This window comes from Schistocerca serialis, chromosome 2 (assembly GCF_023864345.2).
Source record: "Schistocerca serialis cubense isolate TAMUIC-IGC-003099 chromosome 2, iqSchSeri2.2, whole genome shotgun sequence".
In the NCBI taxonomy this organism is placed as follows: Eukaryota; Metazoa; Arthropoda; class Insecta; order Orthoptera; family Acrididae; genus Schistocerca; species Schistocerca serialis.
In genome coordinates, this window is record NC_064639.1 from 315,862,925 (window position 1) to 315,878,751 (window position 15,827).

At 40.1% G+C, this 15,827-nt stretch overlaps 2 protein-coding genes across 5 annotated transcripts in view; one reads left to right on the forward strand and one right to left on the reverse strand.

Annotated features, from left to right (window-relative positions):
- The window catches only part of LOC126457111 (RING finger protein 17), a 505,497-nt gene that overhangs the window by 214,048 nt on the left and 275,622 nt on the right, over positions 1-15,827 (forward strand). The window lies entirely within an intron of this gene.
- The window catches only part of LOC126457113 (uncharacterized), a 74,127-nt gene continuing 63,066 nt past the window's right edge, over positions 4,767-15,827 (reverse strand). The window contains exon 3 of the mRNA XM_050093162.1: positions 4,767-6,664. Coding sequence (XP_049949119.1) covers positions 6,324-6,664 — 341 coding nt within the window. The 3' untranslated portion in view covers positions 4,767-6,323. The remainder of the gene's footprint in view (positions 6,665-15,827) is intronic.

Sequence of the window (15,827 nt, forward strand, 5' to 3'; positions counted from 1 at the left end):
TAAATTGCAAAAATACACTTGTTTAAAAAGGCAACTAAAAGGTACCTGTTATACATTTTATACATTGAAGCATTACTTAGATAAAACAGAGTAGGGCTTTGGTAAAAAAATGTTATACAAATAAAATGGTTATAAAACATCCAACATTCCACATAACACCTTCACTTTATGTTTTTTTTCCTTCGTTTTTCTTTTTCTCTAAAGCAAGGGGAAACTACAGCCGTAATTTTTCCCGAGAACATGCAGCTTTACTGTATGATTAAATGATGATGGCGTCCTCTTGGGTAAAATATTCCGGAGGTAAAATAGTCCCCCATTCGGATCTCCGGGCGGGGACTACTCAAGAGGACATCGTTATCAGGAGAAAGAAAACTGGCATTCTACGGATCGGAGCGTGGAATGTCAGATCCCTTAATCGGGCAGGTAGGTTAGAAAATTTAAAAAGGGAAATGGATAGGTTAAAGTTAGATATAGTGGGAATTAGTGAAGTTCGGTGGCAGGAGGAACAAGACTTTTGGTCAGGTGATTACAGGGTTATAAATACAAAATCAAATAGGGGTAATGCAGGAGTAGGTTTAATAATGAATAAAAAAATATGAGTGCGGGTTAGCTACTACAAACAGCATAGTGAACGCATTATTGTGGCCAAGATAGACACAAAGCCCATGCCTACTACAGTAGTACAAGTTTATATGCCAACTAGCTCTGCAGATGATGAAGAAATTGATGAAATGTATGACGAGATAAAAGAATTTATTCAGGTAGTGAAGGGAGACGAAAATTTAATAGTCATGGGTGACTGGAATTCGTCAGTAGGAAAAGGGAGAGAAGGAAACATAGTAGGTGAATATGGATTGGGGGGAAGAAATGAAAGAGGAAGCCGCCTTGTAGAATTTTGCACAGAGCATAACTTAATCATAGCTAGCACTTGGTTCAAGAATCATGAAAGAAGGTTGTATACCTGGAAGGATCCTGGAGATACTAAAAGGTATCAGATAGATTACATAATGGTAAGACAGAGATTTAGGAACCAGGTTTTAAATTGTAAGACATTTCCAGGGGCAGATGTGGATTCTGACCACAATCTATTAGTTATGAACTGCAGATTGAAACTGAAGAAACTGCAAAAAGGCGGGAATTTAAGGAGATGGGACCTGGATAAGCTGAAAGAACCAGAGGTTGTACAGAGTTTCAGGGAGAGCATAAGGGAACAATTGACAGGAATGGGGGAAAGAAATACAGTAGAAGAAGAATGGGTAGCTCTGAGGGATGAAGTAGTGAAGGCAGCAGACGATCAAGTAGGTAAAAAGACGAGGGCTAATAGAAATCCTTGGGTAACAGAAGAAATATTGAATTTAATTGATGAAAGGAGAAAATATAAAAATGCAGTAAATGAAGCAGGCAAAAAGGAATACAAACGTTTCAAAAATGAGATCGACAGGAAGTGCAAAATGGCTAAGCAGGGATGGCTAGAGGACAAATGTAAGGATGTAGAGGCTTGTCTCACTACGGGTAAGATAGATACTGCCTACAGGAACATTAGAGAGACCTTTGGAGAGAAGAGAACCACTTGTATGAATATCAAGAGCTCAGATGGCAGCCCAGTTCTAAGCAAAGAAGGGAAGGCAGAAAGGTGGAAGGAGTATATAGAGGGTTTATACAAGGGCGATGTACTTGAGGACAATATTATGGAAATGGAAGAGGATGTAGATGAAGATGAAATGGGAGATAAGATACTGCGTGAAGAGTTTGACAGAGCACTGAAAGACCTGAGTCGAAACAAGGCCCCGGGAGTAGACAACATTCCATTAGAACTACTGATGGCCTTGGGAGAGCCAGTCATGACAAAACTCTACCATCTGGTGAGCAAGATGTATGAGACAGGCGAAATACCCACAGACTTCAAGAAGAATATAAGAATTCCAATCCCAAAGAAAGCAGGTGTTGACAGATGTGAAAATTACCGAACTGTCAGTTTAATAAGTCACAGCTGCAAAATACTAACGCAAATTCTTTACAGACGAATGGAAAAACTGGTAGAAGCGGACCTCGGGAAAGATCAGTTTGGATTCCGTAGAAATGTTGGAATACATGAGGCAATACTAACCTTACGACTTACCTTAGAAGAAAGATTAAGAAAAGGCAAACCTACGCTTCTAGCATTTGTAGACTTAGAGAAAGCTTTTGACAACGTTAACTGGAATACTCTCTTTCAAATTCTGAAGGTGGCAGGGGTAAAATACAGGGAGCGAAAGGCTATTTACAATTTGTACAGAAACCAGATGGCAGTTATAAGAGTCGAGGGGCATGAAAGGGAAGCAGTGGTTGGGAAAGGATTGAGACAGGGTTGTAGCCTCTCCCCGATGTTATTCAATCTGTATATTGACCAAGCAGTAAAGGAAACAAAAGAAAAATTCGGAGTAGGTATTAAAATCCATGGAGAAGAAATAAAAACTTTGAGGTTCGCCGATGACATTGTAATTCTGTCAGAGACAGCAAAGGACTTGGAAGAGCAGTTGAACGGAATGGGCAGTGTCTTGAAAGGAGGATATAAGATGAACATCAACAAAAGCAAAACGAGGATAATGGAATGTAGTCAAATTAAGTCGGGTGATGCTGAGGGGATTAGATTAGGAAATGAGACAGTTAAAGTAGTGAAGGAGTTTTTCTATTCAGGGAGTAAAATAACTGATGATGGTCGAAGTAGAGAGGATATAAAATGCAGACTGGCAATGGCAAGGAAATCGTTTCTGAAGAAGAGAAATTTGTTAACATCGAGTATAGATTTAAGTGTCAGGAAGTCGTTTCTGAAAGTATTTGTATGGAGTGTAGCCATGTATGGAAGTGAAACATGGACGATAACCAGTTTGGACAAGAAGAGAATAGAAGCTTTCGAAATGTGGTACTACAGAAGAATGCTGATGATAAGGTGGGTAGATCACATAACTAATGAGGAGGTATTGAATAGGATTGGGGAGAAGAGAAGTTTGTGGCACAACTTGACTAGAAGAAGGGATCGGTTGGTAGGATATGTTTTGAGGCATCAAGGGATCACAAATTTAGCATTGGAGGGCAGCGTGGAGGGTAAAAATCGTAGAGGGAGACCAAGAGATGAATACACTAAGCAGATTCAGAAGGATGTAGGTTGCAGTAGGTACTGGGAGATGAAAAAGCTTGCACAGGATAGAGTAGCATGGAGAGCTGCATCAAACCAGTCTCAGGACTGAAGACCACAACAACAACAACAACAACTAAATACTTACCACCAAGCTATGCATAGCACAACACTAACACCTCCTCCTCTTTCTGAGCTCAGCACCTCACTCATTATAGAGGGATGCTGACTCAGTTTTTCAGGATAGCAAATGGGAAGTTGTGGTATAGAAAATGGACCAGAGATCACCAGAGAGTGTGTGTGTGTGTGTGTGTGTGTGTGTGTGTGTGTGAGAGAGAGAGAGAGAGAGAGAGAGAGAGAGAGAGAGAGGTGTTACGAAACAATGTGTGCAGTGACTTCTAGTGAGATATGAGTGAACAGTGTGGCATTACATTATTTAATAAGTTATTTTAAAAGAAAGTATTGTATACCAGGAGTAAATCTAATGTTTTTTTCTAACTAGAAGTCTGTAAATGTACCTGTATACGAATTAGCTTATTTTAAATTGGCCTAATCTTGTAAATACTTTGACATGTCCCATATCCTTGTAAAAAGTGATCTACGGATGAATAAAGCAGCAGCATCTGCTGCTACTTTTTTCTGCCCGACATGAATCCCATCGAACTTTTATGGGACATAAGCGAGAGATGTGTTCGTGCACATCATCTTGCACCGGCATTACTTTCACAATTATGGCCGGCTGTAGAGCCAGCATGGGTTAGTAATTCTGCAGGGGACATCCAATGACTTTAATCCATACCACGTCAAGTTGCTGCACTATATCGGCCAAAAGGGTCCCCGACACGGCGTTAGGAGGTATCCCATGACTTCCGTCATCTCAGTTTATTATGAAGGATGTTGTATCAAATCACTTTTTCGCCGATCCGCATTTAGATTTTCCGTAATTTCCCTGTATCGCTTAAGCTGCATGTAGAGGAGGGTCCTTTGAAAGAGACGACCGATTTTAGTTCCTGTCCTTCGCCGAACAGAGTTTATGCTCCGTCACTTAACAACCTCTTTCTCGGTATTAATCTTCCTTCCTTTTTTTCCTTTCGTATTTCTCAGGGGATAGCTATAAAAAAAATTAACATGACTCTGACTGATGGACTTGTCCTAGTCAGGGTTGTTTAGTTTCTGCTTGCCTGCGTGATATAGTAATGCACTGTCACATTTAATTCGAATAACTGAGCGAGAATCGCATATTTTCTCAAGGTGACAGACTGTTCTGTCATTTGCTGATACAACTGAGCGCCTTTACGTACTTTTATTGTATCCCTTACATATCTGGTGCCGTAACAAAATGACTTTATTTGTAGTAAGTTCGTTTATTAAAATCATGAATGGTTTGGATTCAGTAACTACCTTAGCACATTGATGATAACGTTGTAAATTACAGGGAACTTTGGTGTTTATAATTTTCATAAAGAGGGATCAAAACATGAAATGACATTTCGTATTACGGAACAACGTCTTTACGTATTTTTGTTTTTATTAATGTACGGATCCATCTTAGAGCTGTATGTTATTTATACATAAGTAACAAACATATGACAGTCTGTAGGTAATTGAATATAATTATTGTAACTCATTATTAAATATTTAAAAGCGGAAGAACGTAGTAAACCATCTTTATTGTCACGCAAATATTGCCTAAATGAAAACACAGAGTAGTAGTTAGATTTTTATGTACAGTTTGGTAATAATTAAAAACATAGAAGACCTTATGAAATGGCCCTGTAAATCAGGATTTTTAAACCTCTAGAAAATAAGACTTAAATCTTCTTAAGCAGTTTGTACTTTGAAATAAAACGACGTGACGGTATCTTCGGGACTTCCTTAAAAGACATCTGCTACATTACTTTCGTAAGTCAGTTGAGCGTAGATCTGTTTTCACTTCACGACAAGAAGAGCACATTTTGTTTAAGAAAAGTACATATGGCATCAACCACCTTTTCGAGGCCGCAGATACTGTCCAGATCTGTAATTGAATAGTGAGATACTCACACTGCCTTGCCAAAAAAGTATAGAAATATCAATTGGATTGTACGGTCCCTTCTACCTGAGCAAAAATATTTCTCTTCCTCCACCTGAAATTCAGGATGAATAGCATTTTACCTTTCAAGCTGTGTAAATGAGTTGTACAAGATTAGATTCGATGTTTGTACATTGTAGTAACGTAATGTCGCGATTAAAAGATGATTCGTATCAGCATCGTTTGAATACGCTGTGAGCTTATACCGGCGCCCACGTGAATATAATTCTGCCAAATGAAGTGTGTACGGGAAGTACAATGATAAATTGCGAATTATTAAAGGCGCAGTGTGCCCAGATGGCCTAGGTGTACAATGTTTCGCATACCTCTGGAAAGAAAAATAATATGGACTATCATATGTGATACTTAGTGTTAAGCGCTTCCTTTGCTCTTAGTGCATAAATATCTTTGCCAATTGCCGAGCGAAATGTAACGCTGTTCAAGGCTACTTCGTTACCAGGAACACACTGCACTTGAGGAAACTATTTCGTATTATGTCACTGTCTGATTTTACACACAGGAGTTGATACCTATTTACGGCACTTTAAACACGAGTCTTTACTACTAGAAACCCTGAATATCAGTTTGGTTAAGTCACTAAACTGTAGTAAATGGTGAAATAATTATTGCTACAACTGAGAATGTGTTCTCAAACAAAATTTTATGTCAAGGCTGGTCTCTGTTACTGAACACATTAAATTACTTGATAAGTTCGTTTTTAGTGTTCGAACCCAGGCTCCAGTCACATAAAGGTCGTCTACACTTATTTGGCATGGTGGATTATGGTCACACTGCACTTTTCTGCAGAAACAGGGCTTCATGTCTAGCATTACAAAGCTAAGAACATCATGAAGACGCACTGCTCTACTGTTCAAGTACAACCTGTTGATGTCAGTGAACACTTTTTCCCTATACTCTGGACTGCAACGTTGATTTACTGCTCACTGGTCCCACTACATTGCATTGCTCAGAAATTTTGTTGTATGTTTGGTAGAGGCCTCATCTACCCATGTATTAACCGCCTGTAGAAATGAACTAGACGGTACAAGCCACAACGAACTGTGTTGTATAACAAACAACATTTATAGTTTATTATTTACTTCGCGAAGCGAGAAAACTCGCGCTGCTACGAGAATGCTAGACGAAGATATTCTCCAGTAGCTCCTTAGTGATGAAGCGGTGCGGCCGCGTGGGGCTCTCGGCACGAGGCTTGCCGTACAGCCGGCTGTTGATGGCGTACAGTTTAGGGCTAAGTTCGCAGCGCACGTTAAACCACCAATCGCAGGCTAGCACGGCTTGCTGGAACTGAGTGCCGTTGGGACACAGGAAGGAAGCTTGCCGACCGTCCACGTCGCAGTAGTGCCAAGCTTGGCACCGCGTCTCCACGTCGGCGAAGAACCCAGGGAACGGCTGGTCATCACAGTAGAAGTTAGTGTACGGCACCAAGCCCAAGATGGGGTAGTCAGTGCCTGGACGACCTGCGGGCAAGAAGAAAAATCGCTGGTATCAAATGTCGTGGTACGAACATCATGTAGCTAAGCGAAAATGTTTTAATGGGAAGGTAGAGCGTCACTAACAAACTTTCCATTGACATCGTTGGGGTCAGAAGACTGATAGGACGTACGGGCCATTTTGATACCTCTGTATGCTAAGGGACTTATAGTACACATAAGTAAACAGTGTAATTGTGTTGGACGGGAAATAAGACACAGTATTTTAACATCTTCGGTTTGAGAGCGAAATAAAATGACCCAAGATCACACTGTCTGACAATAAATAGGTGTCAATAGGGATGCAGGGAGAGTTCTAGATTTAAAAAGGTTCAAATGGCTCTGAGCACTATGCGACTTAACTTCTGAGGTCATCAGTCGCCTAGAACTAAGAACTAATTAAACCTAACCAACCTAAGGACATCACACACATCCATGCCCGATGCAGGATTTGAACCTGCGACCGTAGCGGTCACGCGGTTCCAGACTGAAGCGCCTAGAACCGCTTGGCCACACCAGCCGACTTCTAGATTTAAATGGACCTTTAAATCTAGAACTCTCCTTGACTACCTACTAACATCAACTCCTCTATGGCGATTTTATTCTTGAGGCTGACACTGGTCATTTCGGAGCGCCGTTGTTAATGTACAACTGGTACTCGGCAGTTATGAGTGCTTCTGCAACTGACACAAGTTACGCCAGTGAAGTGGTGTGCATGTGCCAGTTGTATGGAATTAATACATTAGAACTAAGTAGACGTAGAGACGTGACAGAAAGTCAGAAAGGAGCTGTAGTGTTTGGAATCAATGTCCGTACCATAATGAAGTTGTCAGATTTGTCGATACATCATTGCGGACTCTCCAACCTGTCTACATGGGATGGTGCACCACTCTCATAGGCATGTAACAGGGCGTATGGCCGTAGAAAGGTTCAGACCGACAGGGACCGAAGACGAGACGGACAGAAGACGAATATCACCACTTACCAATGACAACCGGTTTGAAAACCTGACAGGGATTTCCAGAATCAGTTTTTATCATGCAGTGCACTGTCTGCTGATTTGAAACGTGTCAGATTAAAACTGTGTGCCGGATCGCGACTCGCACCTGGGACTTCGCTTTTCTTGGGAAGTGCTCTGCCGACGACCGATCGAAACACGATTCACGAACCACCATCACAGCTTAAGTTCCGCCAGGACCTCTTCTCCTACCTTCCAGAATTCACAGAAGTTCTCCTGCATACCTTACGGGACTAGTACTTCAGGAAGAAACGAAGCAATCCCATAGGCTGTGGCTAAGCCGTTTCTCCTTAATATCCTTTCATCTACGAGTCCAACCCCGCGCAAGGTATTTAGGAGAACTTCTGTGAAGTTAGGAATGCAGGGCAAGAGTGGAAGTTACGGAGTGTCGGCGGGTCCTGATTCGTACTTGGATGGCTCAATCGGTAGGGCACTTTCACGAGTAAGGCAAAATGTGTGGAGGGTGTAGTTGAGGCCGGAGGTGGTTCTGTGGTGTTTTGGGGGCGTTTTTTGTACCATGATTTCGGTCTACTCATTTAGGTTAAGTAAACATGAAACTGGATGTAAAATAACACTTATATGTCACTTCTTTTACTGTAGTACTCCGTATTGCGGCCTTTCGAAAGGCTCCAAGGACTGAGTGGCAGTACATAAACCAAGGATGATAACATGAACACCCGCTGCGGATTACAAAAGTTCATAGAAGGGTGAAATCCGAGGGTCCTGTGAAATGTGCAAGAGTGTAATGTGATTCCACGAATTTCGTTACTACTGTGGTACTTACATAAAAAATACAAGTGTGGCCTAAAAAAAAATACAAGTGTGGCCTAAAAATTTCTAAGCCTCGCCCATGTATATCGCAGCATTAGGCGAGTGATATGTTTTTCCCCGGGAGGTTGGTACTACTTTCGGTAGGCTCTGTGTGGCATTGCAAGTATTTACGTTCAGCAATTAGCGGCAAGCAGCTGTTTAAATTAGACACGGTGTGTGAAATATCAGAAATAAAGGAAATCCAATACCGTCCAATGAAAAAGATTTTCCTAAAAGAAGCTTTGATGCCATCAGAAATTCGTTCGAGATTAATAAATGTTTATGGTGAAACTTCTCTTTCAATTTCCACCGTAAAAAAATTGGCTCCCGAATTTAAACAAGGGCGCGCACGTGTCCTAAATGATCCACATTAAGATCATTCGAAAAGTGCAACCACACTGGGAATAGTTGAAGACATGTACGATATTAGCTTGGATGCTCCGTAAACGAAGGTACGTGAAGAATCCAAATCAATTTCCAAATTGAAGGAATTTTAAAAGAACTTGTCGACTACGTTTTAGTGTGAGGAAGCTTTGTGCTAGATAGGTGTCGCGCTATCGCACGGCGCGTCAGAAACTAATTCTTACATCTTCTGAACAGCGTTTGGCGCATTTTTATAAAATTAGAAGTGATTTTCTGCGTCGGTATGCGAGTGACAGTGAATGAAATTTGAATTCATCACTGCACATCAGAATCAAAACAACAGTCGGAGCAGGAGACAGAAGTCGGTTCTTCAGTTCCAGAGAAGACTAAGAAGACGGCGATGACAAAAGTCACTACACATGTGTTTGTAGTTGCGAAAGGAGTGAAGTAACTCCCTTCAAAAGGTAAAATAATAATTAGGGAATATTATCCTAACCTTCTAACGGATCTGGTTGCGAAAATTCGGAAAAAAAGAGACCTGCCAAGTAGGAAAAAATTTATCAATACAATTTTACTCCCTTAAAAACTCAGTCTTCTTTGCAGGTCAGCGTATTGTGTTCAACCAACAAACGACTGCAGCTGTAGACGAGTATCAGCATATCCACAGGAACACAACAATGATATGGAATGTCACTGTACGAAGTGTATAATGTTAAAGAAGATTATATTGAAATTTAAAAAGGTTTTGAAAATATGAGTTCTCATTTACACTGTCTTCCGATGGATGGGTGATCATTGAAGATAGTGAAGTGTATCAGAGCGCCGTGGGAAGCCATTCAAACAGAACAGCTTACTTTCAGCGTTGCTTCAGATACGTTTCCGCAACTTTTAAGTCGATGACTCATAGAATTCTGGCATGTTGCTGCAAGAAGCGGAGACCTTCGCGGTATTAAGTCCTATCGCAAGATTTCCGCCCCATCGTTACGTGCTGGACCGTGCGTGACTACACTACCTTTCTTTCTGATAAATTCACGATGCACCCTTGGATACAACGCATGGCAAGAGAAAGCTTCACCGACGTTAGAAGTTTCTTCTGACACATCTTGTAAGAAGGGAGAGGAAGCAAGTGCAACAAAAGGATAGAGTTTTCATAGTGTTAGAAGTCCGGCCATCTGCTCACTACGAGGCAGCCACTACAATAAAATCGGATGAAAACGAATTTGAGTATAGCGTCAAACTCCTGATCAAGTTTCGTACTGAATACGTCGAAACTCCCTTATTTAGATGCCATGTATTAGATGCGCCTTGTCAGTTGACAATTGTTTGTGGCTTTGAGGCTTACGTAGATCTAGGACCAAGGATAGTACCAACTTAATGTGACCTCCTCCATTGGAAACACTTCCCGAGGAAAAAATTTTAGTTAACCCGTCGTTCGGATTTCAGGTGATAACTGTTGAGTTCCTTAAGAATGGATAGGAGATGAGGTGGTTCTTAAGTCAGAGCGGGCTGAGGACATAACCACATCCCAAAATACCATACCGAGAAACCATTGTGTTCAAACTATGACTTCTTTACATTACTACAGTTCGTTATAAAAGCCGTTGACTGTTGTACATCCTGAAACTTAACAATGTAACGTGTAATTATTCCGACTAAAAATGTTTCCAGATTAACCGCAATTATAACTCGCCATCTTGTTGGGTGCTCTAATGAAATTTATCTACATCTGTACTTTGCAGATCACTTTTCCATGCAAGTGACCTCAATAATGGCTGTTTTTGCCAGCTTCATTTCATACTGTACGAGTACAGAGATGAAAATTACGCCACTTACCTTGATTTGTAATTATCTTATGATTGTTGTGTGAAAGTTCCCGTAGAAGCAGGAAATTCATTTTGAAATCTGTCTTAAATGTTGCCCGTCTTTATTTCGACGTAACACTGTGAATGGAAAGCAGTCATAGTTGTCCGGGTTCCCTTTTAAGTCATTAAATCGCCGCGCTACAGCTTCACATTGCTGATGCGGTTTTTTAAAGATTTATTGGCGTATAATCGGACCCGTTCAACATCCTAAGTTCTTAAAGTGCAAAAAAAAAAAAAAAAGTCTTCATGAGTACGGCTTACATTTTATCAGTAGACCAGAGTTTGCAATACTTCTTTACTTCATAGAATTTGTAAGTTCATTTCGCTCCATGAAGAATCACTCATTAACACATAGGCGATCGATCGGCATTTTAAAGTTTATAAGCGCGTTATCTGGTGCCTCTGAACATAATCGGATGATGGTTCATACGGACATTGGTTACCTTGCCTTAATTTTTGTCGGTAAGTGAGACGTCACTCACTGCAGGAAATGCAATAGCTTTTTACATGTCCTTTGGGTGTACTTAAATTGTTGCCAAGGTGATAGTCTTCTTGTGGAAGTACACGATATTGTGTCCTAGCCTTATTGTACTTTAATATAGCCGGTGTTGCTATTCGCGTTCACTTTTTCAGCGGATTTCCCAAGATAGCGAGTAAGTTTCTTTGGTATTGCAGTAGCTTTGTACACAAAACGCGAAATAATCCCATGTTGTTTCTTCCGTCTTCACTGTACGTGAATAAAAATCCATTCGAGTGTGTTAGTCCCCCCCCCCCCCCTCACTCTCTCTCTCTCTCTCTCTCTCTCTCTCTCTCTCTCTCTCTCTCTCTCTCTCTCCCTCCCCCCCCCCCTCCCCCCATCTCCCCGAAATTGTAGTTTGGGAGGAATCCTTGCAAATATTTACTCCATGTATACGACGTGTAGGAATAGAAAAAATTATTTCTCTTTTCAGTACAACGATAAACCAGTCCAAAGTTATAAATTTTGACTTTTTTTTAATGCACTCGATGACTAGTTTCGGGCTGAGACCCATTTTCAAATCATCGTAACATAGTCAAAAATGTACAACGAACATGTACAGCGCATACAGGTAACATCTTCGGCACTACCATTTTTGACTATGTTGCGATGACTTAATAATGGGTCTCGGCACGAAACTATTCATCGAGTGAATAAAAAAAAAGAAAGTTTACAACTTTGGACTGGTTCTTTGTTGTACTGATTAATAGAAGTTGCTGACCCACAGATACTCCAGCATGCTGGAAGCTAGCAAATATTTCTCTTTTGCAGTATACAGTTTGTTCGAAGAGAAAATGTTGAGGCAAGGGAACGATAATCCTATGTAATTCTAATCCCACGTGAAAGTAGGTTAACTGGAAAATACAGGAAATAGGCGGAAAGTTGTTTTCCTTGAGTGCACATATTAGCTGGGAAAGTTTTGTTGTACTGCCAAGGTAAATCAAATGCGTTTTGCCGATTACTTTGCCGGTAGGTGAACGTGCTTGTCTGTAAGACTTCAAGAATCTAGTGCAGTTGAACGTATTAAATTTCTGTTAAAGGGATGTTGATTCTGGACTACCATGTTATGTGAAAGCAGGTTTTTGAATTGAAGATGTGTTTTGGAAGTATTATGAAAGATATTCACTACCCAAGAGTTACTAGAGTCGTACGGTTGTTATCCTACCAGACGTTGGAATTTAAAGCTAAAAAAGAATTCCTTCCCCCATTAGCTTCCTAAAGCATTTTTATGCAGCAGATTAATCTAAACTAGTGGTTCCCATCCTTTCTCAGATCATTACCCGTGAGTGCATTCAGATACTAGCTAGCCCGCTCACTCCTTCCTCCCACTATCATCAACATTAGCGCCCAACTAAACGTTAGAAAGAAAAAGAGTTGTTTTGGAACATTTTTATTTTTAAAATTACGAAAGATAAATTGTATTTAATTTTTTGTAGAAACTTTATATGAAGTTGGAGCAACACTCAGTGCAGTGGGAATGCCACCTATAATTCCTCCTCAGAAAAGAAAGCTAGCTGCCCACATTGATGGTAGGCACTTGTTACAAAGCATTCTTACTCTGCACCACTCCTGTCCCCAGCGACCCCTGCACACCCACACTGCGGACACCATTTAAAATTAAACAAGTTAGTGTTTATAAATCATTTGATTGTTAGATTACTTGCCTCTGAAATCGTATAAATTGGAAGTCATCGGCCTCAGTGCTTTGTGTCTGGGTGTGTGTCCGTATATTTCACTTTGTAGCCAAAACTACTCACTGCAAATCAATGCCATTTACGCATATCATTAGCCTTAAGTTTCGCATTGTGCACTATGGTGTTTTGGTCGCGGTAGGTGGAAGTGGACACCCAGTTGTAGGTCGTTTAAAGTAAATGCAGGAATGGTCCCTTTGCAAAGGTCACGACCGACCTTGTACTTCATGATTTCCCCAATCCTAGTTTCTACACCGTCACTAATGATCTCAGTGTCGACTGCACGTTAAATCCTAATCTTCCTTTCTCCCTATCTGCCTCTTATTACTATCATTCGTGTAATGCGATTTGTGTTTTTGATATTAGTAAACAATTTTAAGGTAATCTACGAAAGTGAAAGATCCGTTCGTTGCAGTTCCGGAAGTTCCAGAGCACTGGTGGCAGCATGAGAATCGTGTCCTCGAGATACAAGTGGGTTACGGCCAACGGCGGCAAGAAGACAAGTTGCAATCGAGAGGTCACAGTCCAGTTGCCATGGCGTAGTTATAGGAGAAGTATGGGAATCTTAGTTCCTGCGTTCTCTCTCCTCCGTTGGCTACGAATTGTCCACCATAAATTTAATTCCACGAAGTATTTATACGGGCCTCCAGAGAACAAATTTTCATTCGGTTACTTGGGATGTATACCAATAATTGAAAAACAAAGTGTGCGAGAAAGAGGTAGCGTACGGTCCGTTATTAAAAATTGAGCACAGTCGCAGCTAGTGACATTTAAACGTTAGTCACCTTTTAATGCGACAGTGCTTCTCTCATAATCAAACAGTGACTCGCCTTTTGAATTTTAATTTTTAATTTTTAACAATTTTTTGTGTTGTACTCACTCACGATCATTTGTTTAATCAGAACATTTCAGTGTCATTCCACTTGATAGAAAAGAAATTGTGTGTTTGCTAAACCTGAATTCTAGTCCAGTACCACAAAAGTTGCGAGTTTTCACCGAAATTGCTGCTTAATAAGCACACTCATTCAATTCTTATATGGAATACTGTCAAGCAGCGGATTCTCGTTATATTCTGATACCACTATCCTTGCTGTCGTGTCTCATTTGCCCACCATCGACTTATTCAGCTGTACACATTACATGCAAATTCGCCACGTTATCTGTTTCTGTTAGTTCTGTCCCTTAGCGAAAATAAATAAAAAAATAAAGACGACTTCTACAGCAATTCGTCGCGGCTTGCACAGCAAATGAACAAAGCGCTATTCAGGTAGTCGAATCAGTTTTCACAACGGACAAATTTAAGACTCTATTTGTGGAGTCGTAATGAAATGTCTGTAGCTAAGGCTGTGTATAGCAAAGGAAATATTACCATTTCGTATTTTCTTTTAATCTCGTTGCGCGGCTCTACATATTAAATGTTGATGTAACTAACTTCGCTGTCTTGTGGATTTGATAAACATCAGCTACGTAATGTCTCAACCCCCCCCCCCCCCCACACTTTTCGTTATGAATGGAAACCTCATTGTCGTAATCTGTTATGGCATGCATATGATATTTTCCGTTATCGCTTGTGTAGTGGCGCATGTTTCCAACAATTAAAGATACTTCCTCTAAAACGCGCACGAATCTGTAATCGTTCGTGTAGCTGTCTTCAACAGCTTTTGATGGGCAATTTTGCCTCGTGTCGTTGACTTTGAACAACTATTTTTCAGTACTTGCCGCTGGTACCTGTGTTGAAAGAAAACAACCTTTAAAGTTAAAGGTTCCATCGAGATATAATGTGTTAGAGGCGGCGCAGTTGCTCAGCCGAAAGGGGATGATTTGTGGGCTGGGAGTTGAGACAATTAGCCTGCATTCACCCAAAATAAAACAGGGAAACCATGAGAAACCTACCTAACAGATCAAAATCATAGCTGCTCCACTGGAGACGTTGTGCTTAAAGGTTTGTAATGAATATATTTTTCCATCATTTACGTTAAAGGTGGAAACAAATTCTGTCAGTACGTTTCTGGAAGATTTTCTAGATCATTTGTGTTGTTCACATAGTAGTCTGTTTTAATTGCATTAGTCACGGACAGTGGAAGATGTTTTTCGTAGAGCGAAGAAAGCTTACTATCTCGTCACGTTATGACCTGTGTAATGATACAATATCAAATCATGATATAATCACATGCGAAAGTTTTGGCATTCGAATCTCATCAGGTGCATCAGGTGCTTCGACATTTATTTTAAAAACTTTATCGAAATGACTTTGGTCATTAATTTTATTCAATTACTTGAGTTAAATGTAGTTTTTTTGTTTCTGTTCCTGTTTCACATAATTTTAATCAGCGTATCAACCTCTTCAGTTGCTCTCATTATCTCTTCCAATTGTTCTTTTTCCACTTGGAATCTTAATGAATGTGAATTTACTGATTTTTATTTATCCATCATAATATTTAAATATCTGAAACTGTCGATGTGTAGGTAAAAGGACAATCTTTTGTATGGACTGTGCAGTAGTTTTAAAATGCATTTCTCCTTATAGGATATACAATTTTTGGCTGGTAATCATCATACAAACATTTAAAACAATATCTTATTGCATTACGGACAAAATAATGCAGATGAATATTTAAACGAAATAAGATATTATAAATAAGACGAAATTCGAGCAGAATGAGGAACGGAAACAGTGGATGCAATAACATGAACAAAAATAAAGGATGATAAAACTTAAGAATTAATTCTTAGTTAATGCAAAAATATAATTAAACTCACAACAACAAAGATTCCAAGTGAAACAAGAATGATAAAAATAAAAATGAGAGCAGATGAGACAATTAATACAACGATTGAAATGTGACAACGCAGTACAAAGTAATTACATTTAACCCAATTAATTGAATAA